The 27272-nt window shown below is 37.9% G+C and overlaps 1 protein-coding gene across 12 annotated transcripts in view; it reads right to left on the bottom strand.

The window, feature by feature from the left end:
• The window catches only part of eml1 (EMAP like 1), a 44922-nt gene extending 19520 nt beyond the window's left edge, over window positions 1-25402 (bottom strand). For 7 of the 12 annotated variants that reach the window (XM_079458695.1, XM_079458700.1, XM_079458701.1 and 4 more), the window contains exon 1: window positions 18028-18459. In XM_079458695.1, the coding sequence (XP_079314821.1) occupies window positions 18028-18094 (67 nt within the window). In that variant the 5' untranslated portion in view covers window positions 18095-18459. Of the gene's footprint in view, window positions 1-741; window positions 758-18027; window positions 18464-25241 lie in introns of those variants that run through there. The other 5 variants (XM_079458703.1, XM_079458697.1, XM_079458696.1 and 2 more) reach the window with 4 other exon arrangements.
• Window positions 25403-27272: the final 1870 nt, after the last annotated feature.

Here is a 27272-nt window from a genome sequence, read left to right as displayed (position 1 = left end):
TTGTTTGTAGGACGAAATGGTGGTCAGTCACGGAGGCACATAATATCGGCGTTATCAATAGTCAGATCAATAGTCAATTTGGCTAATACATTTTTCTGTTAAAATCTATATAGCACTAGCACTTTGTTCATAAAAAGGGCCACTTGAATGTAAAGCCAGCATTTGGAAAGTAAAATCTTCGCTTTCCGAATTATAAAGTTCTATCTGCTTTCTGAGCAGTTTTGAGATAAGATTAAAAAGTTTTGATTAAATTAGACTAATTAGAAAAACTTTTAGTTGTCTAAAATCCAAAATGTACACAACGTAAAAAACGTCACAGAATATTTAGCCACATTTAACTGTCTGAGGTTAACGTAATGGCATGTACGCAACCTTTTTCATGGTTGCATGTCATGTTTTAATGCTAAGCTACAGTACTTGCTACTCACTAGCTACACAATAACTTAATTTAGTCCCACCAATTTTCTGCATTTCTCTTATTTACTGTATCGGCCACAGTGCTTTTTTAACATCAGTAATTGTTATGGTTCTCGTGGTGAGACACGGACAGAGGACCCAAGCGCAGACAGCGGGTAAGGGGTTACCAAATAATTTAATAAATAATAAAACAAAGAGCCACGAGGGGGTAACAGAACAAAACATGGATACAATAACATGACTAACTACACAAAGACTTAAAATAAACTCAAAACAAGAACTACAAATACACTGAACTAGACTTCACAAGACACATGGACTCACCACACAACCACAATGAACCAGCACAAGACAGAAGACACAAGGGCATTAAATAAGGGAGAAAATCAAGAGGGAAACAGGTGTAGGCATTAATCAATAACGAGGTAACAAGAGGATGGGAACAATGACGAGACCGGAGAGATTATGGAAGGCCATAAGAACAATAATTGTCTCTCTCCACATTTAACATGAGGTTCTGTCATGATCCTGCCACTAGGGGGGAACGTCATCGAGGGGTTGGCCGGCTGGGTTGAGAGTGGAGTGCGCATGGTAGGAAGCGCAGGGGATTCTGGAAGCGATCCGGAAATGGAGGAGGAAGAGTCAGGCGTGGGAAATGGAGGTAATAAATGGAAGGTAGTTGAAAATCGAAAAAGAAAATCAGACTGGGGGCAGTCGTCAGATTCTGATAGTGATAAGGGAAAACATCAGTTAAGGAGAAGAAAGGAGGAATATAAGGTAATGATAAAATTCGTATCTGAATCTGATTCGGCAATAAATCCGCTGAAATTAACTAAAGCTATTAATGACGAGATAGGGCCAATTGATAATGCAAAAATGTTAAGAGGCGGTAAGTTGTTATTATTCTGTAAAGATAATAAGCAACAGAAAAAGACATTAGGACTGAAAACGATACTGGGGAAAAAAGTAACAAGTTCAATTCCTGAAAAGGAAAATTGGGTAAGAGGAGTAATAACAGGAATCCCGGTAGACATGACAACAGAAAGAATTAAAAATAATATCTCTGGAGCAGAAGTTAAGGAAGTAAGAAGACTACAGTATCTCAAAGACAAAGAAAAGAAGGATAGTTTATCTGTGATGATTCATTTTGATGAGGACAAATTACCTGAAAGGGTGTATTTAGGATATATGAGTTATACGGTTAGACCATATGTACCTCCACCATTAAGATGCTTTAAATGCCAAAGATTTGGTCATGTTGCGGCAGTGTGTAGAGGGAAGCAAAGATGTGCAAGATGTGGAGGAGAGCACGATTACGGTAAATGCGAACAAGGAGTAAACCCCAAATGTTGTAACTGTGGGGGAGAGCACAGCGCAGGGTACGGAGGATGTGAAGCGAGACAAAAAGTCCTGAAAGTACAAAATGTAAGAGTGGAAGATGGATTAACATATGCTGAGGCCCTGAAGAAAGTGGAACAGGAAACAAAAACAAAAGAAATTAAGAAAGCTGCACCTCAGATAATGAACAAAGACATTGAAGGAAATGAGAGGGATCTAGTGAAGATTGATAAAGTGTCTTTTGTAGCATTTATGGTTGAAGTGGTAAATTGCTCAGCACAAACGGAAAGTCGGACCGAGAGAATTAAAATTATAGTGAGAGCAGCAGAAAAGTATTTGGATATAGAGGGAATTAATGTGGAGATGATCAATGAAAAACTAAAAGTACAGGTAGGAAACACCCAGACACCACTCCGTGGAGGCTCGTAATGGTTTAATAATATTACAATGGAACGCAAGAAGTTTGATTGCGAACGGACAGGAATTTAAGAACTTTATATTAAAACAAGAAAGATGCCCAGATATAATATGTGTACAGGAGTCTTGGTTGAAACCATGTCTTAATTTTACAATATTAGGATATATCGCAATACGTAGAGACAGACAAGGTGGAAACGGAGGGGGGGTAGTAACTTTCATAAAACAAGATATAGGATACAGGATTGTAGAAATTAATGAGGAACATGAGGTAATAGTAGTTGAAATATGGGAAGGATCAGAAAGGTTAAAAATAGTGAATCTTTATAATCCATGTAAGAAACTAAATATAGGAGATTTGGAAAAAATAGATGAGAACGGTAGACAAAAAATGGTATGGTGTGGAGATTTTAATTCTTATAATACATTGTGGGGGAGTGAATATTCAGATCATAATGGATTGGTAGTGGAAGAAATGTTAGAATTAAGAGGATTAGTGTGTATAAATGATGGGTCGGGCACTAGAATAGATATTGGAAGTGGAAAGATGTCAGCTATAGATTTAACTTTGATGTCAGAAAATTTAGCAAGGAAAAGTACTTGGAAGGTAATAAATCACAACAATATGGGAAGCGATCATTTTCCAATATTATGCAAAATAGGAATAGATATTCAAAAAGAAAAGGGAGAGAGAATACAAAGATGGGCATTTAAAAAAGCAAATTGGCAACAATTCAAGGAGATTAGTGAAGTGAATTTGGAGGGTTTTCTGGGAGAAATAGATGATGTAGATGAGTTGAATACACATATTTGTAGAGCAATTCGGATGGCAGCGGTAGAAGCAGTAGGGAAAAAGAAGTCGGGGTGTAGGAAAAAGGTGGTTCCTTGGTCGAATGAGGAATGTAGTGAAGCAGTATATATAAGAAATAAAGCTCTTAGAAAAGTAAGGAGAAGTATCAATTTTAATGATTTAATAAATTATAAAAAAGCACAAGCAAAAGTGAGACGTGTAATAAGAATAACTAAGAGAAAATATTGGAGGAAATTCTGTGAAAGTATTGGTGAAGATATTGAAATTAATAAAATATGGAGGATGATTAGAAAGATGAGTGGAATTCAGAGTTATAGTAGCATTCCAGTTTTAATAGATAAAGGAAAATCAGCAGTTTCAGATAAAGAAAAAGTAGAAGTATTAGCAGAAACTTTTATGAAGGTGCATAGTAATGAGAATATTACTGAGGAAATGAGACGACACAGGAGAGAATGCATTAGAGAAAATCCAAAAATTTTGGAAAAAAGAGGGCAGTCAGGTAATGTAATAGAGGAAGCATTTACAATGTATGAAATGAAGAGAGCACTCTCAGGGGTAAGGAAAACTTCTCCAGGAAAGGACGACATTTGTGTAGAATTGATAAAAAATTTATCAGTAACATCATTAGATACAATTCTAGGATTGTTTAATAGAGTATGGGAAACAGGGAAACTTCCTTCTGAGTGGAAACAAGGGGTCATAGTACCAATTGGAAAGCCAGGAAAAGACAAAGCGCAACCAAGCAGCTATAGGCCAATAGCTCTGACATCTAACCTATGTAAGCTAATGGAGAGAATGGTAATGTCAAGGTTAGTATATTTTATTGAAAAAAAGGGGTTATTTTCACAATACCAGAGTGGTTTTAGGAAGGGGCGTAGCACAATGGATTCTGTAATTAGTCTGGAGGGAGCAATAAGGAAGGCTCAAGTAAATAAAGAGGTAGTAGTTGGAGTGTTCTTTGATATTGAGAAGGCATACGATATGTTATGGAAAGAGGGTTTGTTAATGAAACTGGATAGAATGGGAATTAATGGAAGGATGTATGATTGGATCATGGACTTCTTATTGAATAGGACAATACAAGTTAGAATAGGGACAACATATTCACAAATATATACAATAGACAATGGAACTCCCCAAGGTAGCGTGTGTAGTCCAATACTTTTTAACATCATGATTAATGATATATATACTCAAATAGACTCAGGAATAGGGAGGTCACTGTACGCAGATGATGGTGCACTATGGAAAAAGGGAAGGAATGAAATATTTGTAGTAAAAAGTCTGCAAGGAGCAGTAAATAAGGTAGAAAATTGGGCAAAGGAGTGGGGTTTCCGGTTTTCAATTGAAAAAACGCAGGTCATTTGTTTTACAAAAAGGAGGAAAGATAGTAGAGTAAGTATAAAAATGTATGGTCATGAATTGGAACAAGTTAAAATGTTAAGATTTTTAGGTATGTGGATGGACTCTAAATTAACATTTGGTATTCACATTCAAAAGCTAATAGATAAATGTAAAAAAGGAATAAATGTAATGAGGTGCTTGGCTGGGATTGAGTGGGGTGCGAGTAGACAGTCTTTAAGAAGAATATATAGCGCATTAATAAGACCGGCAATAGATTATGGTAGTTTAATATACTGCTCTGCATCAGAAACATGGCTCAAAAAGATTGAGGTAATACAGACTCAAGCTCTAAGGATTAGCTGTGGTGCATTTAGAACATCTCCAGTACCATCTATTCAAGTAGAGATGGGAGAAATGCCATTAGAAGTTCGTAGGAGAAAGTTAAGGATGAGATACTGGATCAATGTAAAAGGACATGATGAAAGGCATCCAGTAAAAAAGGTGCTTGAAAACTGTTGGGAGTATGAGTATGGAAATATAAGGAGTTTTGGCTGGGTAGCAAATGAGGAAGCACTGGAAACAGGTATAACTGAGATAGAGGTAGCTCCTTCTGTAGCAATTTCATCTATACCCCCATGGTTATTCCCAATGCCAGAAATAGACCTATTCATACATAATGAGATACATAAGAATGAATTAAATCTGCCACCGAAAGTAATCGTTCAACAACACATTATTCAAGCATATAACAACATTACTCAAATATTTACAGATGGATCAAAAGATCCGGAAACAGGTAGAGCAGCTGCAGCAATATATATTCCTCAGTACAATATTAAAATATCAAAAAGAGCAACAAATCATATATTTGTTTTTACAACAGAACTGATAGCAGTGTTATTGGCGTTACAATGGATAGAAGAAAAGCAGCCTAACAGTAGCGTGATATGTACAGACTCACTATCAGCTTTGCAGAGTCTAGAAAGTGGGAAATCTTTAGCAAGACAAGATATTTTAAATGAAACATTACAGAAGCTATATAACATAAAGCAATTAGGGATAAAGGTGAGTTTTCTGTGGGTTCCAGCCCATGTCGGAGTAAAGGGAAATGAGGAAGTAGATAAACTGGCAAAGGAGTCTTTGAAAGATCATGAGATCAACATCAGAGTTCAGATGAGTAAAGCAGAAATTAAGGGGATGATCGGGACTGAAATGAAAAAGAGGTGGCAGAGTTTATGGGATAATGAAATAAGAGGAAGACACATGTATAGCATACAAAGAAACGTGGGGGTGGAAAGAACAACTATAAATAACAGGAAAATGGATGTGATAATTACGAGATTACGTATTGGGCATACTTCACTAAACCAAAGTCTACATAAAATAGGAAAACACGAAACTGGTAACTGCAATAAATGTGGAGATTCTGAAACAGTAAAGCATATTTTACTAGAATGTACAGCATACAATAGAGAAAGACTCGAATTAATTCAGTCACTAAAGGATAGGGGTGTAAGCAATTATTCACTAAAGGAATTATTAGGAGAAGGAACAAATTATGAAATACACGAGAAATTATTAAAATTTATTAAGGATACAGAACTGGTAAATAAGATATAATTGATATATATATTTATATATATATATTTATTCAACCAAGTCGTGCTCCATACTCCAACCCAGTAGGTGGCGGAAATGCACCTTTAGTTGGTTGCCAACCGCCATATAAACATCAGAAGAAGAAGAAGAAGAAGAAGATCCTGCCACTAAACCAAGAGAAACATGACATGATGCAGCAGAATCATGACAGTAATGGCCATTAAAAAACATATTGGTCTACCACTAAACTGGATGTATATCGTCGCAGTTTTTCAGGAAGTGGAAAAACACTGTAGGCTTACTTCTTAAATTATTAAAGTTGACAAGCACTTTTAGTGGTTAGATATTTGCAAAACCCAGTGAAAAATGTAAAGGGTGACTAATAATAATGATTTAAAATCACAAAATAGGGAGATTCAAGGTTTCAGAAGGACAACAGCAATATTAGTCCTGCCAAAACCCTTTTATCAATAACAATTTACAAAATAGCTCTGTTACAAATTGACATTAAGTAATATGGCATTTAAAATATGAATTCCCCGCATATGTGACCTGAATTACAAAAAATGCCTGAGAGTCACATCAGCTTGAATAACTGGCAGGTGGGAACCTTTAGGCAATATAATAAATGGAGAGTTCTGAAAAAGAAATTTAGATAAGTACCTTCCATTGCAAACATTCAATCACCCAATGTTTTCCTACCCCAGCTGCATGAGCTATATAATTACACACACACACACACACACACAAACTCAGTGCTTTTAATGGCCTCCAGCCATTACACTTAAAATTCAGTTGTTCCTTCTGCGTAAACGATCATAGTCATTTATGTTCAGTGGTGATTAATCGTCTCTTGAAGATAAGCCATCTTTATGCAGCACTATTTTACACTGTCAGGACTTTCTGATAACTCTCAGATAAAGACCTACCTGAACATACACTGTTCACCTGTGGAAAAACTGTAGAGAGCCAAAATCACAATAAAATCACTTGAACCATTATACTGTTGAATCAGTGGGATTCAAGTTATTTGGAAAGTATTATAAATAAATACAACTCTGTAATTGTGAATTAAAAGCGAGTTCATACACACCTGTCAGAATGACACACAAAGCAGCTTCAATGCAAAACCGTCTTCCTTGCGAATTGCTAATAATTACAATTCACACTGTCTGCTATGAAATCGCCTCTTTGATAGATGAAATGAATCATTGATTTAAGGCTTCCCATGGCTCGGCTCAATTCCTCCTTTCAGAGGCTCCACGGGGAAATTGGTTTTGCATTTGGAATCGAGTTTTCAATCTTCCTGAAGCCGCCGCTAGTGGCACAGTGCTAATAACCAGCGCAGTAGATGACTGTCACATCTGCTCAATAACTGCTTCCCATTTTAAAATGCAAGTTCATTGAAATGTCTAGTTGTCTAGTAAATATTTGATTTTATTCAAGCTTGATATGCATCGACAACTACACTATTAGTAAGCAATTCTTGGGCAGATTTGTAAACATTTGTGACCATGTTTGTGAAAACCAGGCTAAAGGCTCGGATTCTAATTGTGAGATAATGAAAATCAAAGTTTGACTTCAAGTATCAATTTCGCTATGATTTCAATCTTTGACACCTCTCTCGGTCAATTTAAAATATATTAAGATCATATTTTCATAGAATTTTCTTTACTTCATGTAGGATGATTTCATGCAAATTACAATGCATCTCAAAAAATGACTTCATCTGGGTTTTCGCCTGACCAATGGCTAATGAGGTGTAAACCTGTTTGAAAATAATAATCATATTCCAGTTCTGTTTGTTGACGCTACTAGTGCAGAAATTACACGCTTCAATGTGAACCGAAATCTACCGCACTATACAAAATAACACATGAAACACATATTCTGCAAACGCACAATTAAACACATATTTAATGATATTACTAAAACGCTAATGTTCACTGAACCTCTCAGCTTCGCATGAGTGCAGATGAGCTTTAGGGATCGTGTCTCATGACCACATTAAAAAGCATTAACAGGAATATATCAGTGCAGCATGAATGGACACAAATTGAAACTCTTGTTCATTCTCTATAAAGAGCAGAACTTGTGGGCGTCCATATCTCCAATGTATTTCAGAAATCGAATGAACTCGTCAGACTGAGGATTTACTTCCTGTTCGGTGTCTCTTTATCTGTATGTATCTGTGCGACCATCTTCCCTGAATTAAATCTCTTTCTATTTCACTTTGATTGTGTTGGACATCGGCCCATCTGTGGCTTCACGTTTCACTAAAGAAGGTTGCAATGACTTCGCTGTCCAGAGCTCCAGATTGGTGCCCCTCCTGCTAACCGTCTGTTTACTACACTGAATTACTGACTTGTCATTGGATACACGAGCATGAAAGAAAACTGTCTTAAAGACAGTTTTAATCTTAGGACCAGAATAAGTTTAGATCAACATCAACAGTTTCCAAATTCACTACTGTAGAACTTTGTTGTAGTTTTGCAGCAGGTTTTCTAGTAATGAACTGTATATTTAATTACTGCTTGACACTAGAGTCATATTAGTACTGTTTTCGCTTACTTTAATAAACAATAAAACACTGACTTCTAAGATATTAAAATGAGCAAGAAGAGACCGGTCTCTTTACAGACATTAGCACTGAAACACTGCAAAAAAAAAACATTCTTCCAAGCATTTTTGTCTTTAAAACGAAAAATGTACGTTACAAGAAAATATTTTTAGTCTTATTTTATGACTAGAAATATAAGAACTAGTTTAATCTTATTTTATGCGAGAAAATATAAGAACTAGGCAAGTTTATGTTTAAAACAAAATTGTAAATTAAATCTATACAGTAAGTTATTGGCAAACCTGCTGCAAAACTACAGAAAAGTTTTACATTGTAGGTAAAGACATAAGAAATGTAACAGAAGCGGAACTTTGTGCACATTTTCTGCAATTGAATTAATACGTCTCCGCGGGTATACTGGCACTATATGACGACACAATGACCACGGTGAGCACCAATTCGCTCGGCGACCTGAGTTTGATTCCGGTCTCGGAGGGTCCTTTGCCGATCCCACTTCCCTACCCAAACAAACGCGTTCCTGTCTGCTCTTTACTGTCCAATCATAATAAAGGCTATGAATATAATAAGAAATTATTAAAATAATAATAGTTGAAACAATGAATACATGAACTCTGTCTGTGAATTTTTTTAAGATGAGAGTAAATGAGGATATAACCGCAGAGCAAAAAGTGATGGTGGATCAAAGCAAAATGAACTTTCTTTAATGTCTCATAGCCTCAAAGCGCTGAAGCCTGATTAATAATTCATCTTTAGTCTTTGAAGCTACCAGCTGACTCACTCGAACACTAATATCTTCAGAAATGAGTCCCAGCAGCAGCAGGGTGCAAAGACACCAATTGTGAATGTCACCATGTTTCTGCACCCTTGAGGGTTATCTATCCAAACAAGGAAAAAAGGCTGACTATCCCTTATCCTGGTGAACAAAGGATCAGTACAGGGCAGATAATATTAAGACTTTTAGAGAAAATAAATAATAAAACACTTTACAAAAATGTTCTATAGCTCAATATGTATCATTAGGTTTAAGCATGTATAAGCTTGTACTTTTTATGCAAAGATGAAAAATCTATCACCCCCTTACCTTAATATGGTTTCAAACTAAAATGATAAAATAAAAAACTAAAGGGGAAGTTCACCCAAAAATCTACTTTGTGCGATTTTTTACTCACCCACATTAAACATGTTTAGAGAACATCTGGCATCGGAGCAATAATGAAGATATTTAGGTGACATCCAGTGATTTCCAGGCCTCCTCATAGACATCATGGTTATAGTTGTTGTAAAGGTCCAGTAAAGTACTAAAGACATCGTTAAATTGATCCATCTGCACATAGTGCCTCAGTTAAACTTATTTGAAGTGACGAGAATACTTTATGTGCAAAAAACAAACCAAAATACTGACTTCATTTATTCTCGCACCATACAAGCGTGCGTTCACGAGAGTTCTTCTTCTTCTCTATTGGACGTCGGTGCACTGACTCACAAGGTGGAAAAGAGCTCTTGTCCAAGAAGAATACAAAGAAGAAGTGCTCTTGTGAAGACAGAGGAGCTGTCGATTCAAGTTTGTTTTTCGCACATAAACTATTATCGTCGCTTAAAAAAATCCAACTAAGCCATTATGCGCGGATGGACCAATTTAACGATGTCTTTAGTACTTTTCTGGAGCTTGGCAAAAACTGAAACCATGTTGTCTATGAGGATCTAAATATCTTCATTTGTCCACCGAAGACGCCGGATGTTCTCTAAACATGTTTAACGCCATGTGGGCGAGGAAAAAAACAATCACAAAGTTGATTTTTGGGTGAACTTCCCCTTTAAGGACTAAAGCATAATTTATAGTCGTGCGTAGATACACTGCAAGCAGTGCGTGGCTCTGCGTAGCCTGACGTGCACCTCTCCAAAAATGTTATAACGCGTCAACTCAATGCGGACACTACGCAGACCACAAGTTCTGTGATTGGTCAGTTTTAACTCCTCCCTGAGGTAAAAAAAACCTGTCATGTTTACTAAAACGCAAAATATCTAAGTAAATTATTAGTTTTTCTGTATTTAACATCTCAAGCTACAACCAAAGTGACTGTTTACTTGCCGCTATCACTGCTAATGCTTCTCAAACATGCTACTTCTTCATCGGCTCTTGTCTTGGTATCACAAGCAACACGCGCGTGGACACTGACGCCAAGTGGTCATTGCCTGCCAACGCTGACAACGACGCACAAGTATAAAGGAAAACTGCCGCATTGCCTACGCGCGACCATAACTTGCCCTTAAGGTGTTTTTAAACTCTAAAAGAACATTCACTGGTGTAAATTTAATGTGGGTGAACCATCCCTTTATTGTACATTATTGTACATTCTTGTTTCATATCCAGCTTGCACAAACTAATTTGACTTTCTAAATTTGCTAAAAATTTTAATTAGTATATATAGAAATGAACATTAAGCAAGGTTAATAAATGTTGTTCAAGTTCATGTTAACCAACCTCATACATTCACGTCCCCAAGCGCACAAGTGTACACAAATGCATCTGCCTCAGGGAGGATCAAAGTCAATCCACCCCGAGCTTTTCAAAAACAATCCTCATCAATGAATTGGCCTTTGAGTCTTACATAAAGAGTTCACGCTGTGAGACACAGGCAAGATCTGCCAGAGACAGCGAGCACAAGGTCACTATGTAGTTTAAAGGGATTACAACCGCCTGCTTTTCCAACCGCTTTGTTTTTGTCAACCTGAGGTTACAGATCCAAGGTCAGTTCATGAAGGACCCATCTGGAAGAGTGTGGTTGTCAGAAAGTGTTTTGTCTTGTGGTGATCAGTGATTCAGAGGTGGTGACTGTGCAAAACGATTGTAAAATCCAGCAGATGCTGTGCTGAATGCTGGGCCGGCAAGCAATTTTCCAGATTACAGGAGCGTAACAAGGAAAAAGACAACCTTTGTCTTCTGAAAAACAAAGGACTAAGGAGTTAAAAATAGATGTTGGAGATCCTCGCGGAGACCTCATTCATGACCTCTGCTTTAAAAAGAATAGGAGAAAGCAGAGAAGAGGTGATTAGAGCAGCCAAATTGTCTCCATGAGAGAGCAAGAGTTTCAGGAATCTTCCTGACATCAGCAACATCTTTATTTGGTTGAAGCTTTAATCAACTAGTTTCTATAAAAAAAACTCACTGCAGAAAATGTAAGTCAATACAGTTGGATTAAATTAAATTCAAACCAACTCAAAGTGGTGCCGAATTGTTAAAGGTGCTGTGTGAAATGTTTTGGATTGAAAAAAATGCAATATAATATACATAACTATGTCTTCAGAGGTGTATAAAAACCTACATAAAGAAACGTTATGTTTTTATTACCTTAGAATGAGTACATACACCTCAGGTGCTCTGAATACACCATTTTGTTTTTCCAGTAGTCCTAAATGGACAAACTGCTCCACAGAACGGATTTCGTAAATATGTTATTTCCTTCAGCAAAGAAGCAAAAGCGTGACGTCCTCTTTGTTTCTTTGTCAGCCTCTGTTCTGCTTCAAAAGGTAAGGGTGGAGTGAACTATTGGTTGCAATTCACAACCTCACCACTAAATTTGATAAACCGGAGCTTCGTGTTATTGCCAAATGTTTTTTCTGAAAAACGTAGTATTATTATTCATTTCCCCAATCTCACGCGCCGCTTCCTAAAAAATCATCCTGTGGAAGCTGTTAAAGTGCTGCCATGAGACCAACAGCAGAGGCTAGATGTGTGTTTACATGCATGTTCATTAATCTCACCAGCCTCCAGCCCCACAGAGAGACTCCAGACAGGGCCAAAGCAGTGACAAGTGAAGTGAAGATGCTCTCAGTGTTGTTCCTTGTTAATCTCCTCTTTGCAGACAGTGGGGTGGACAGCTACATGTGAAGCCCCCCGCCACCACTCAGTTCCGTGGCTTGAAACCAAGTAAGGGCTCTCAAGCAAGCACCAAGCCTCGATGTTTGTACATAGGAGGTAGTGGGGCTGAGAGGGGATTAAAGAGATACTGAGCTGATCCTGATCAGTGGATATTCCTGTTCTCTGTTAGAAAACGTACAGGCTTAACGCGCTCTGATTTCTGCATGCCTGACACTAATGAAAATACAGCTTTTGTGTTGTCCTGGGATTAAGACAGCGGACTCTCGAGTCTTGAAAGTGAGGCAATGGTTGGATCCGTGGTCTAGCGGATTAGCACACATGCTAGATACTGAACTTTGTTGCTTAAGCATGGAATGTAGGTTTGAATCCAGTTGTGTCATGATCTACAATTCCTAGTATTTATTTTACTTAGCTGATGAATAATTAATGTAAACACAACAAGCATTAAATGTCAAAGATGGCAATGTAAATAAATTAAATGTAATGTTACTAAATTTAATAGAGCAGTTTGTTCATTTAGGGATATGAAATGTCAGCTGCTAACATTTTTCCAAATATATTTCCTTGTGTTCATCAGAACAAAGAAAAGTATAGATGCTTGGAACAACCTGAGGGTGAATAATGATGACAGAATTTTCCTTTTTGGGTGGAGTATCCTTTTAAATAATTAAACACTGTGTGGTCAAAGTCCACACGATCGTTTTAAGACTTTTCATTGGTTAAATATTTGCCACAACCCTCGGAAAAAAAGTTAAGGGAGACAACAGTCATGATTAAATAAAATAAAAATGTTTCAGTAAGATCTAGCATCATTACAAGGTTTGTAATACTACGTTATCTATGCAATGAATTTCTTTATTCAAAGTACAACTTAAATCCAGTGTTAAGATACTAAGCAATTTGATTTATTTATTATAAAACGATTAACAAATTATGCTTAAGTACTGCTTACAAGCATACAAAAACCAAAACACACAGCAGAAAAGCAAGCTCTAAATGACTCCCATCTGAGCTCTCTTGAAAGGGTTGCTACACGTACTGTTCTTTACACCAGCCACATTCTCCTAACTGACCAACCAATGAAGAAAAGCCCACTCAGTCACTCACAGGTGACCTGCTGTCAACCGCAGCGGACAGGACACTCCAAATAATTATTTTACTCCCCCATTTAAACCAGTGCATGACGAGGTCTGTGGTATGGTACCCCGCCCTAAGGCGGCCCCTAAAACAGTCAAAACAAAGACCAACCTGGAAAAGGCACGCTGGAGTAGAGCAGTGACGGTGAGGCATGCTGACTCATGCTCTCCTGGGAAATGGTACGAACAGCAGGGAGTTCTGGTGGCCGACGAGCCAAGAAAGGAGGAGATGGAATTAGAGCTTGTGAAGGAGTCGCAGAGGGTCTGACTCACAGAGAGAGAGAAAAGTAGGGCAGCATTAACTCATGGCTGGCCCCGCTTTCCTTCTGACACAATGCTTTCTCAGTATGCGTGAAAGCCCGGGTGCAGAACCCAGGGCATTGTGCGCACAAAACAGACGGCCCAGAACAGAGGGTGGGTGTGTGGTTTAAATAAACCAAAGTGCTGTTCTTAGGGTAGATGCACATGGCGTGCAGCAATGACACTGGGCGGTGTGTGAGGGAAATCATATGTCAAGCCCCGGAGAAGAACGGTAGAGACAGTATTTACTGGATATTTATGAGCGCCTGCTGCTGATGTGTATAATCTATTCTGAATAAAAACATGAAGGAACACTCGCTATAATTCTCAGTTGTGATTACCCAGCGGTGCGCTTAACCTTTATACGTTTGCAATGAATAATAGATGCACAAACAACCAAAACAAAAAAGAAGTATGCAATCATCACGCCTTTATTTGGAGTTATTCTGGCCCACAAAACCCAGCAATTTTAGACGACAGTGGCAAAGATGAAAGACACGCAGCATGTTTTGGTGGCTAAAAGCATTAGCATATTTTGAAACAAAATTTGAATAATCCTGTCTGCTTGACACCCGCACAAAAGAGTCTTTGTTTTGGAAGCCCTTGAGGCAAAATGAGGCAGTGGAATATTCCTAACAGCTTCAGGAAAAACCTTCTTAATGTACAAAAATAGCACAAAACTAGCTTTCAAAGGGACATGTATGCTTTTAAAAGGTCACTGACACCTTGCCAAGCTGATGCAGAATGTGAATAAATGGCCCAATAAAATGTGTCCTTCAAAACAGTGCCTGGAGGAATATTTCGTTGCTCCTCCATAGCTCAGGAGATGAAGATGACCATAGGACACATGTTTGCATAGTCTGTCATGTCTCGGAATTAAATATCCAGTTTTTAAAAAACTAGAAAAACATTTGATAGCAAATTAATGTGGTAAAAAAACCTATAAAGTAGCAAGATATACACATGATGCATCCCGAGAAACAGGAAAAAGGGGAAAGTGTGAACGAGAGAGAACGAGAGAGAACGAGACAGAGAGGCACAAATGACTTCGGTCTTTGACAGATAGAAGGCCGGTGCAGAAGATGGTTTCAGTATTCTTATCACTAGTGTAATGGGACAGAGCAGCAGATAAAGGGGAAATGCAAGTCATTCTGCCATATAACAGAAATAAACAGCCATGTCAATATCACTTATTTAGAAGGGACGATTCTATGTGATCTTTTTACAAGAGCCCAACACGATAAATAAAAGCACGAGAGCCACAACACTGCAGCAAATCGATGGCTAGCTCTGAATGAGTCAGCAGAGTTATTTTCTCCTTATCAATATTTACCCATAAATGTGAATGACAAGTCAACAAAACAAGAAGAATCATTTCTTCCAGTCAATAAAATAAGTGCCTGTAGTTTTTACATGGAGACATACACAAATAAAAGTGGGAATTATTAGAAAGCTCCAGGAATTCCACCTTTAAGAGAGTTCAAGTTTAGATGCAGAAGTGGAAGCTTTTGTTCACGACATTCACTTTCTCTAAAACCCTCCCTGAGAATCCCTGTGGTTTGGTCTGTAATTTGAGCAGGTCCTTAATCCTAATCCTGTTGCATGTGCAACCGTTAGTGCCTCAACTGAGAGCGAATGAGAAAAGAGAATTGGCAGCGGGGACCGACGGAGACAACAGCAGTCAAAAACACGAGGAAGTCTGGCAAAAGCTTCGGTGCCAGAACACCAGCCATCTAGTTACTCGCTTGGCAGACCACAGTGCCAATGTTTAATCTGAGTAAGCAGATGAGGTTATTTTCCCTTCGGTATCCTGCAGGAAAAAACAATGGTGGTCACGTTTTGGCTGAATGAAAATCAGCTGAAGAGCGCTCCTTTAAGGATTAGTTCATCCAAAGGTCTGTCATTGTTTACTAACCCTCATGTTGTTTCAAAACTCAGCGACTTTCTTTCTTTTGGGCAACAAAAGCACTATGATGTTTTGTGGTGCGTTATAAAGCCTTAAAGCTCCGCAAGTCATTGCACAGTAACTGCTGGGAAAACGTGACCCATGTGGAGTCTATTGAATTTCTCTGTTTGTATTTCAATGAGAGAAAGTCGCCCAAGTTTAAAATGACATAAGTGAGTAAATGATGACAGAATGTATATTTCCCCTTAAGAAAATTGCCTGAAAAAGGGTGCACCATTAAAGAAGGTCATAGGTATAGTTCACCCAAAGATGACGATTCAGTAATCATCGCCCTCTTGTCATTTCAAACCTGTATGACTTTATTCTGCAGAACACAAAAGAAGATATTTTAAAGTATGTCGGAAACTACGGCAGTACCCATTGACTTTTGGTTCTGTGTCCATACAATAGAAGTCAATGGGTACTGCCACTCAATTTCCTACATTCTTCATTCTACAAAATATCTTCTTTTGTGTTCTACAGAGGAAAGTAATGACAAAAGGTGAGTAAAAGATGACAGAATTTTCATTATTCGGTGAACTATCACTTTAAACCTAATGCCATAAGACTGCAGAATCGCTCATCACTGAAACTAACTGCAGAGGAAACTGGCCCACTATCCCTACATTAGTAACGTTGGCTGATCAGAAACGAAGCGTACACGTACAGATGACTTCATACCAGATCCAGGGCTTCGGTTGGGCTGTGTACTGCCAGATGACCTCATCGAAACGCTCTCCAGCACACCCTCACTCAATTAAACACAATCCTTAACTAGACTGACAAACCTCTAAATACAAGCTAAGCATCACAACAGATCTCAATTCAGGGCTTACAAAACTTGACATTTTGAAGGATAAATTCAAAATCAGCAGATGGCTGTCAGAGCCAAGATGTATTATCCAAAGAGTCACCAAAACCATCCTACTATTTCATAACATTTAAGTAAACACGAGAGAAACGACAGATCATATACACCCGAGTGCTCACATGGTCGATGTACAGATATGCCACTTAAGACCATAATATCAACCTAAATATCGGTTTCTAATACCACAATACTAAAGAATATTTTTTGTAAATTTCTTTTTAGGAACGAGACCTACTTCTACATCGCAAATTATTGTAATCAAAACGATCTGCATCCGGGAAAGATGTATTATGCATGCCAGGCCAGTGGATGGCGCTGTTGCACTATAAAGAAACCGTATGTGCTTTCGCACATCCGCATACACTGTTTTATTCTCAAAGCGCTTTTAATTCACTTTGTTGGCATTCCCCATCCGATCGCCAATGGTTGCTACTGCTCGTGTCACCAGAAGTCGCCAGCTCTCCATTGAAATGAATGGGATAATTTTGCTTTGTCGCTTGTAATGTGAACGGGGCGATAATACGCATGTGTATGATGTCATCGTTTTTTGGAAAATGCCCGATTCACACATTTCACAGTTCAGTTTTAGTTTAGTTGAAAACAGTCTCGTGTAAACGACCTAGTTCTATGAGGTCATCAGAGGTCTCTTGTGGCGAGTGAGTAATGTCATTTGACTGAACTGTGACACACACTTTTATTCATCCTGTAACTAGGAATGCCCATTCTTATTCACTCTTCTACTCTATCTTACTGTTTTATTATCAGGTCTTACTCTTATCAGCAAGCTATGAAGCACCGGCATGTGCACACGTGACCACAGATTATGATTGGCAAAACAAGAAAAACAAGGACATGAGGAAAAATCTATATGAAACAGAATCATGCAAATGAACAAACAACATCCTTATTCTTTATGTAGCCAGGTGTCATTTCGATAAAGGATGTTCTGATGTAAGAAGGTGTAACAGATTTTTCTCTGCATTGTTTTGTTCAATATGGAACTAAGAAAAAACTGTGTCTCACAGTTACTGTTTGACAAAATTTGAAATCTATCTCAGTAATGATGAAGGAAAAAGAAAGAGCTTTAGATATTTTAGAGACCTGTAAAAACAATATATCTGACAATTTCCTTTTAGGAACACCAAACCAAGACATCAAGCAAGAGCCGGACAGAAACAAAAACGTCAAGCATCGTTCATTCTTTCAAACTGATCTGTCACATCTAGGCACTTTCTATTATGTGCCAAAGTTGAGGATTTGTAGAAAGGTCACAAAGGTTAAGTGCAGCACACAAGGTGTCACAGTCCAGACTGTGTTTATTTGACAGGGGAGATGCACATTCTAGGTATCTGAATTTAAAGAGAGAAGAAAACGTGTGACTAGTTTACCATTGCAGAACTGCAGCAGTGAGGAGGTGTCATACAGACTGCTGTAGCTGGAGAAGCCGTCTTCCATCCTATTCCTCACGTCTCCTCGTTCACCGATAACTCCTTGTTACTCGTGATGACTGACCGCGGCAGCTCTCTGTCCATTCAACATCCAGTCTTCTTCGGAGGTCAGCCTACCAGTGTCAGTTACCATGACAACCCATTTACTCAAGGCTTGAGTCACGCAAACTTCCCATGAAAAAAATCTTCCCTTGAAAAGCAAGACAGAATTGAGAGTCCCCAAAAAAGAAAGGCAGTTTTCTGTCTTGTTTCCTTGATTTCCTCCTGGGTGAGACCTACAAAACAAAAATAAGCCTTTGCAGGGCAAGGCTGCTTACGAAGTGCATGAGAGTGTTTGTGTAATGTTGTTGAGCTGCCTGCGAGTCCTCTTCTGCCCTGGTCTGACAAGTACAACCAGCCAATCAGAACAATGGAGGCGGGGCAATCTTTGAAACCCCTCCCCTCCAGCTGACAGAGACTCGGCTCTGAGTACTAAGGAAAAGGCAGAAAAGATGACTTTGCTGCTTTAGAGAGAACCTAAAATAGAAACAACTTGTCTCGATTTTTGTTTTTATTTTGACTTAAGGTGTTGTGTGTTTTAACACGGGTTCAGCACACAGATGTATATAAAACATGCGGGTCCTCTGGAGCAAAGAGGATTATGAACGTGTTGCTCGTGGGGAGATTAAATGTAAGCTTTTAACTTTCATGAAGGCAGAAAAGACGTCATCAGATTTCAAGGGCTTTCGCTACTTTGAAAAAATTTACAGAAATAAACTCATAGAGGACAGAATATGAAAATGAAAACCAGACAATTGTATTATAGAAAATCAGCAAAAATAGACCATATAAGAGAGTACAAGAGACTCAACATGTGCAGTAAAGGTTTTGGGGACTTTTCCAGATGTGAGACACAATACATGATGTCACACTTTCCACGCTTTATGCCATAATCCAAACAAGCTCGCAAGAAAAAGAATTAGAGCCGAGCATCATCTATTCAAACCTTATCTGCCTCCAGACAGACAAAGCTGTCTGGAATATCATCAAAGAGAAACCGGGGCTGGAGACAACTTTATCCCAGTTTTGAATGTGGGTTGTCACCAGGGAAAACCTTTTTTAATTATTCAGGAGACAGGCGCACATATGCATAAGGGGCGACAGCACGGCCGATATTACAGGTCTCAGAATAGTTAAAAGATGGGACAGAAAAGCTGGAAAAGCGCTTTAAAGATTATTCTCATGACCCCACCCCCTCAGTCCCAGATAATGGCGAGTAGTAAAAAAGCTCTGTGCTAAATTGGATTTCTGGGGTGTCTGTGTCCAATTTGACCATGGCTTGTACCGCAGAGGCCCAAAAAATCTAATGATCCGAGGTGGAAGATGAGACATTCTAATGTTTCTATCTTTCTTTCTCATCTCCAGAGGCCAGAACTCTGTGCCACTGCGGTCTGACATCTAAGAGCCTCAAATCCAGCATGAACCTTCACAGTGCATGTTTAATTTTGATATTTATTTTTCACGGATCAGGTGGATTTCAGGGTTTCCGGTTAAGTTTATAGGCTACGTTTTGCTATTATGTTAAAAGTTAGCCATAATACCCTCAGACTAGATACTGTATGTTGGACAAAATTACCCACGTTTTTTGGTTATTGGAATTAAATATAATTGCATTAGTTTTACATCGTTAACACAATTTGTATTTTAGTTATATATGTTAATACTTTATGTTATTAATAAGTTGAAAACTATGTTTAATGTAATAAGTAAAGTGTTTTTTTACAAATACTTTTTACATATATTTTAATTCAATTAAATATTCGGTGGCATTATAATATCTATATAACGAGGATAAAGATATAAGCTATCTTTATTACCCTTGAGGCAATGATGGTATAATATATTGACACATATTTCACCCTACAGTTAGTTGATATAAAATGTTTTTGTTTACATTACATTCACAAAGTTATTATACATATCGAAATAACCTTGAAAATTTACTAAAATTATATGGAAAACCTGTGTAATTTCCTAATCATATCATAGACTTTTACTGGCATTGTAATTCAGCCACAGACCAGCAAAAGGTCTTTATGGTTATTTTAAATTGTCAGCCATCTGCGTGTAAATTAAATCCCATGGCAGAGAGAGGAAAATATTGTACACTGGTGGCAGTGCTGGGAATGCAAAGGCCCCCTAGAGAGAGAGGGGGGGAGGGAGAGCAGAGGCCATACCTCATAGTGGTGAAAGGATGGAGATCCCTTGGGTGGCAGCTGGACAATGCTACACCCTCCTATTGTTCTCCAATTATATGGCTGCACCTTGATCACAAAAACATCGCAAACACTGTTTTTATACCCAAAACACAAACATATGACGCACAAACCTATGCCAAAAGGAAATTTAATGGGGATCTGGTATAATATAACCAGCACATGCACTACAGAACAAACGATTAGGCTATATGGTATTACAACCCAAAAACTCACTATATACAAAGAATTTCGGCACACCCTGAGGTGCTTTAATTTTCACTACATATTCTCTATTATTTAACTTGCGGGTTATGAATGCAGTGGCATTTGACAATACTTTTGGAATTTGAGAAAATGAACTGATGAAGTAAAAATCACTTAAAGGTGCAATGTGTGATATTAAGGAGGATCTATTGACACAAATGCAATATAATATACATAACTATGTCTTCAGAGGTGTATAAAGACCTTACATAATGAAGCATTATGTTTTTATTACCTTAGAATGAGCTTTTTCTATCTACATACACCCCGGGTACCCTTACATGGAATTTGCCATGTTGTTTCTACGTTAGCCCTAAACGGACAAATTACTCTACAGAGCGCATTTCATAAATACATGATCTCCTTTGGCAAAGCAGCAACGTCCTGTGTGAGCCACCGTAGAGCTTCGAAAGGGAGGGGAGGGGTAGAGTGAGCTGTTGCTTACAATTCATAACCTCACCGCTATAGATGCCACTAAATTTCACAAACTGGACCTTTAAAGCTGTAGGTAAACATCTAAACTTCTGACATTCAGCCAAACATATAGTAGACATACAACACTGTTATTGTATACTGTATGTATTTTCCATCAAATATACGGCAAAATAATATAATGCTAAAACAAGGCAGCCTATGAATCAGCTTGTCTGTGTTATTTTATTTCCAATCATACATGTAATTCTCTAGTCATTTGTTTTATACACATTCTCTTTCACCCTCTTGCTACATCTTACAGTCATCAGCCCCAAAACAGGGATTGTCTGCTCTTCAGATTAAAATAGCATCACTCGTGATCCTCTAAGCTGTGAAAAGGTTTTAGTGCAAATCCAGAATGAACCGATGTACCAGACGTCAAATTACATGCAATATTCACAATATCCTAAATCACTCTCGCCGACATTAAAATTACATCATTATGCCGGATTTTCAGCAAGGTAGGTTTTGTTGGACAAAGATGTTACCAGAAACATTCTACAATAGACCATGCATGCAGGGCGATGATGTATGTCCACTAAACTTTCAGTTTCAGCAGACCGACAGCACTACACCTGAGCATTGTTGAGTGCCTCAGTGATCAAGCCTCAAGTAAAGTGCATAAGTTTACTTTTAGTTTTTTTCATATTTGTGGATGTAGCTTAAAACGTATACAGTAGCTTGAAGCCTTTCCCCTTTTTGGTTGTTAATGTATGATGTATTGTTTGGATAATTTGATCATTGATCGTAATACTAGGTACATCTTGAGTCAAACTGTCATTGTTCCCCAATGGACGCTACCTGCGCCGGGTGTAACTGAGTGGAGACAAAATGCGGAAGCGATTGTGTCTATTCGTTTGGATATAACAATCCTCCCCAAAGTCAAGTTAACTGGAACAGCCAAATATAAATAACATTAAAGAAAAACCTTTATTGTGTACAATTTCTCTCTCTTTAGAAAGTCTCAGATACTATAGAACTAGCATTAGCAGCAAAGAGGTCTTGTAGTTTTATTCCGAGGGAACACACAGACTGATAAAATGTACGCATCAAGTAACGTTTGAAATGCAATACACGTAAGGGTTAGATACTGTGCCTGAGTTTCAAACTGAAAGACAATACAATAGATCTGTTGTGTAGGTTGTATGACACATTATCTGTTTGTGGATTCTAATATATATTTTCCTCTGATTATATAAGGATATGTTCCTCTGCTTGCAGGGCTTCTCACGTGTCCTGCGAAGCAGCAACATTAATCATATCTGACTTCCCTGCTGAATACATGTACATCCCCCCATCCCCCATTTCCTGTTATATAAAAACCATACAATACATGATGCTCCAGAATATAGACATATACAACAAAAAATACCTCCTCTACACACCTACACACATTTAGAGACCACTTTTCTTTTATACTATTAGTAGATCTTCAAATTTAAGTATAGAAAATGTACACTTCAGGTCAATAACTGTGCGAACTGTCCAAAGATTTAAAGAATATCTATATCAAATCGCATGACTAGTTCACTGGTCAAACCAATTACAGGCCAGTTTAGACCTCTTGCATGAGTAAAACATCACCATAAATCACATTCCTCTAATGGGATCTTAATGGGATATAACACAAGTAATGGACTCAGAAGTGCTTTCCTCCACAGTGTGAATATACAGCATGCTTTTACTGGGACTTTACGTTACTGGTCTCGAACAATCAGGTTACTCCGATCGATCGATATACAATCTTGAATAACAAAGCCCGCCAACACGAGACCATCCAATTGCATTAGAAATGGAAATGCTCCTCCCCAGACCAGATAAATGAGGTCATTATACAGAAATATTCCTTTCTCTTGAAATTAAAAACACAGAATGACGTTTAATGTGATGAACAACCATCAAACCTTCTAATGCCGATCTAAGGATTTACCACAGCAAATGTAACTTCTATAACAGATGCACATGCATTGGAGATTTGTGCTTCAAGATTGTCCACCTCTATAAGCTGATTTCTGTTATTCATTGTCCATTGCGACAGAGTGCTGGAGATAGAATAACACTTGTTCTCTTGCCTGCCAAAATATTGCCTGCCACAGACACCACTGTCCTCCATAAAGAAGTTTATAATCAATATCAATTCGATCAGAAGTATGGCACACAATAAGTAGGTGTGTCCCATGTAGGCTGTGTCCATATCTATGGCTGTGTCTCTCCACCTCAGATTTGTATATTGTTGATATAATGTAGTAAACAACTAAATTTCATAAAGTTGTCGCTTGTTAAGACGACCTTTTAGCCTGTGCGAATGCTGGGTTTAACGAAATGCACTATCGCTAATAAATATTATGATACAGCGACACCCTGTGGTTACAATGTGCGGATGTACCCAAATTTTCATTTGAAACTGAGGTCTGCCCTTATGCAGCTATTATGGATAATTAGTATATAGATTCTCGCAATAGTTTCAATAGCTATACAGACCAATACCTTGCAACTCACAGCTTGTAAGAAAAAGCGACAATGAATAATTCCCTAAGATGTTTAGTTCCTTCATGCAAAAAGTGTTTATGTAAAGTAAATGTATGTGTACATGATTTAACTCTTAAAATTTACTTAGATCATATTGATTAAGATATATGAAATACACATGTATTTAATTCATTTTACATTAAACATTTTTTACAGCCCTCAATGCACACAAAAATATTTGCTGACAAAAGTTAATAGATTTTCTTAACTAATTGAAACTGACCTGAAACTAAACTTAATTGCAATTAGGAAGAAATGAAATGGATGATTGTTGTATTCTATTATAGTAAGACTGGTGTATTAAGGGAATATGAGGGGATGAAGATTTCATCTTTCATTCTTCATAAGAGGGTTTGTGGTAAATCTGGGACATTGTAAGCCTGAGACTGTGGTGAACAAATGGCCTTCTTTTATACAGAAGCCCAATAATTACTCAAAGTGGATTCATTAAACCCTGAGCCTCATTAAACAAAGACGTTCTTCACAATTCTAGATTCCAGGCTAATGAAGTAGTTCTGTAAACAGCTCAAGGTTATCCATTGATGTGCTGTCTCATGACAATACCAAAACAGAGACACAGGCTGCTTTATAGTGCACAATATTTAAACATTTGGTTAACATTGGCCAGTGGTCCATGATCATCAAAACATAAATATTAAATGATTACTTTAAAAAAGTAATAATCTGTTCGATGTTCCTTTACAGGACCTTTGCAGAAATTCCTGTGCACAAACAGACCTGCCCTAAAACAGTAAACGGTTCAAAAACATCACGCAACCGGAAGCCTATACACACTTGCGCTAAAGCTTCATGCATTTTTAATTCCAGCGGCATGCAAATAGTAATGACATGCCAGATTCCTAACAAAAGATAACACTGTCTCTGCAAACACATAACAGCAATGAGCTTTACATGTGACCCACAACAATAGCATATCGACTACAATCTCATCACAAACCTTCAAATTGTAACCATTCCTTTATGACTGTTTTGTCCTTCATATCCAGTGGCATTCGAAATAACAAATCAGAAGAATGTAATACATCATTGAGCTTTACAGGCTTAAGTACCCGATTATGCAGCAATGATGATCATGAGGAATTATGGAAATATTTATTTAAAGAAAAAACACAATCGTATTCATTCATTTAGTGTTACATCCATTTACTCGGCTTGTACAATGCTCAAGCAGGTAAAGCGTCTGGTAAACAGAACTGTCCCTAACACCAAGAGAGAGAGAAGATCTATTTATACATGATTGTTTTTGCTGTGTAGCCAGCATTCAGATATTCCCGGACTCGATTCGAGCGAGCATTATGTGAACACTTGCACATTTCAACACAGCATATACTATAAATACAAGCTGTTCTAAACTTTATATGAGCCACAAAAATAATTTGTAAAATGTTTAACACAGCATCTCCCCCGTTTCATTGACAGACACACATGCAGAGGTCAAGAACATTTGTAAAGTGATAGCTTCTCTATTAAGGTGATACAGACAAACCGTCTGAGAGAAGCCATATAAGGCCAAAACCCTTTAAACTCTTGTCAAGCAGAGTATGAGAACATATTTGCAGAATGAGTTGTCACCATGGCGCCATGCCAAAAACAGGATAAACCTAGAATTCCCTGTTAGTGGATACTCACCCATCGGAAGCTCCTCACACACTGACATCGTGGAGTAAAATGGAAAGCTCTCAGGTGGATTTTGAAGTTTCTCAGCTCAGGAACAAATGGCTCTTTGAGATTGCGTACACCATCAGACCTCTGCTTTTGCCCTTGCCGGTCAGCTGAGAACTATGGGATGCAGAGAATTCCTATTGGACGATAAATATGTATAAACCCTCCCTCCTCTCTCTGGAGGGAATCCATTTAATCTGACTGGGCCTAAAGGCTCCATTTCATGATATAAATGCTGTCGTATTTACAGTCCTACGAAAATAAACCCCATAGTAGCGCTTTAAAACAGTTTGAAGAGTCTAATATGTTTACAGTATTCAAAAATATGAAACTATTATATGAAGGTGCAGGTCTCACTGAATGTAAATTGTTTGGTCTCACTGTTGTCTCATTCAATGAATGCGGGTTAAAAACGTGGTTAATTTATTGGACGGATTAATTTGTTTGCATTAGACAAATTTTGATACTTACAGTGGTTATATTCGGACAGTTTGTAAAAGCACCACCGGGTGGCGGTCTTGCTGCAAAATTACATGGTTGTTTTCTTGGCAACACCGAGCTAAAAATTACTTTTACTGCCCATGTAAATAACATATTGACAGTTTATTTATTGTTTCTAAATAGCAAGTCATTATTAAATAGTGGCATTTATAGTTTATCAGCCTGCTTTTATGTTGAGGTTTGTAGTCTCTGCCATCCGGTGGCTTTAATAAAACCCCGAAAATATGACATTCAATGATTGAATCAGATGACAGGGAGCTATTCATTTCATCTACATGTTTAAAACAGCATAGGAGAATTTAGATGGGCATTGTTATGACTACATTGTGGTCTTTGCTGCAGGAATAACGTTTAAAGACTGAATATGAAGGGTTTATGTTATATTCCTTTCGTATTACAATTTGTATCATCACCAATATTTATATAAATATCATGATGAAGTTCATTTGTTGTAAAAATTAAATAAAAATAAAGAAGGCGACTGGCAAAATAAAGAGGGCAATAAAGGAGGATGGTGAAGAGTGACAGGTTATGTTTGTGTCAGATCATTGAATAGCCAATTTATAACTTGAATTTAAATAATAACAACTATATAACATAACAAATACAAAGTTACTTTGCATTTATTTAGGATTGGGCTCAGTAAAGCGCAAATACGAATCAGTCTATAGCTGACTGTTTTAAAAGACAGAGTGACAAATTAATAGACTGATTCATCAACTGAGGTCTTTATGTAAGTTCATTATGATAACTATAAAAAAGAGAGCAACCAAATTGTAAGTCGCTGCAACCAAATGAGAAAGCGGGTCGCACCAGTGTTAGTGTTACCAGGTTGGGCGCCCAATTGCACAAGTGGTGCTCGCTGCAGAGCATATGGGCGGACGTTAGACGTCCAGCGAGGAGGAGCTACAGATCCAGCGAGGAGGAGCTACAGATCCAGCGAGGAGGAGCTACAGTTCACATCCAGAGAGGAGGAGCTAGATGAAAGCTTCACCTCTGTGGATATCGAAGCGCCGCACATTTTCGTTCCTGAAAGCGCTACGTCAGATCGTACTTAAGCAATCCTTGATGCACATTAGATTGCCTGACCTGTGAATTTATCTCAATCGTTTAAACGTGGAAACTGCGTTGTCCTTGCGTGAGTGATAAGTAAATAAACAAAATGAACCTATTAGCTTGTCTCTTCCCGTTTCATCCTTTTAAATGTACACAGGGTAGATGGGAATCTAATGTATAAGGAATATCATTTTGGATGGATTCATAACTAATTGATTAAGAAGACATGGATCAAGTCCAGTAGTCTGAAACCAGCCACATCACACTAAAGAACAATAAAAACAAGAAGTGTGCTCTAAGACTACCATTGCAGGAATATTTATTAGTAGACAGGGATTGTTACTTCATTTACAATTTATTAGTCACATACATCACTGCCCTTATATGTTACTGTATTTATTATCGTTAATAGCAAACTTCAGTCGAGTGATAGATCTGGAT

The sequence above is a fragment of the Barbatula barbatula genome (assembly GCF_947034865.1).
Source record: "Barbatula barbatula genome assembly, chromosome: 6".
NCBI lineage: Eukaryota > Metazoa > Chordata > Actinopteri > Cypriniformes > Nemacheilidae > Barbatula > Barbatula barbatula.
Note: the sequence above shows the minus strand (reverse complement) of the source record. Positions and strands in the feature narration are given on the sequence as shown.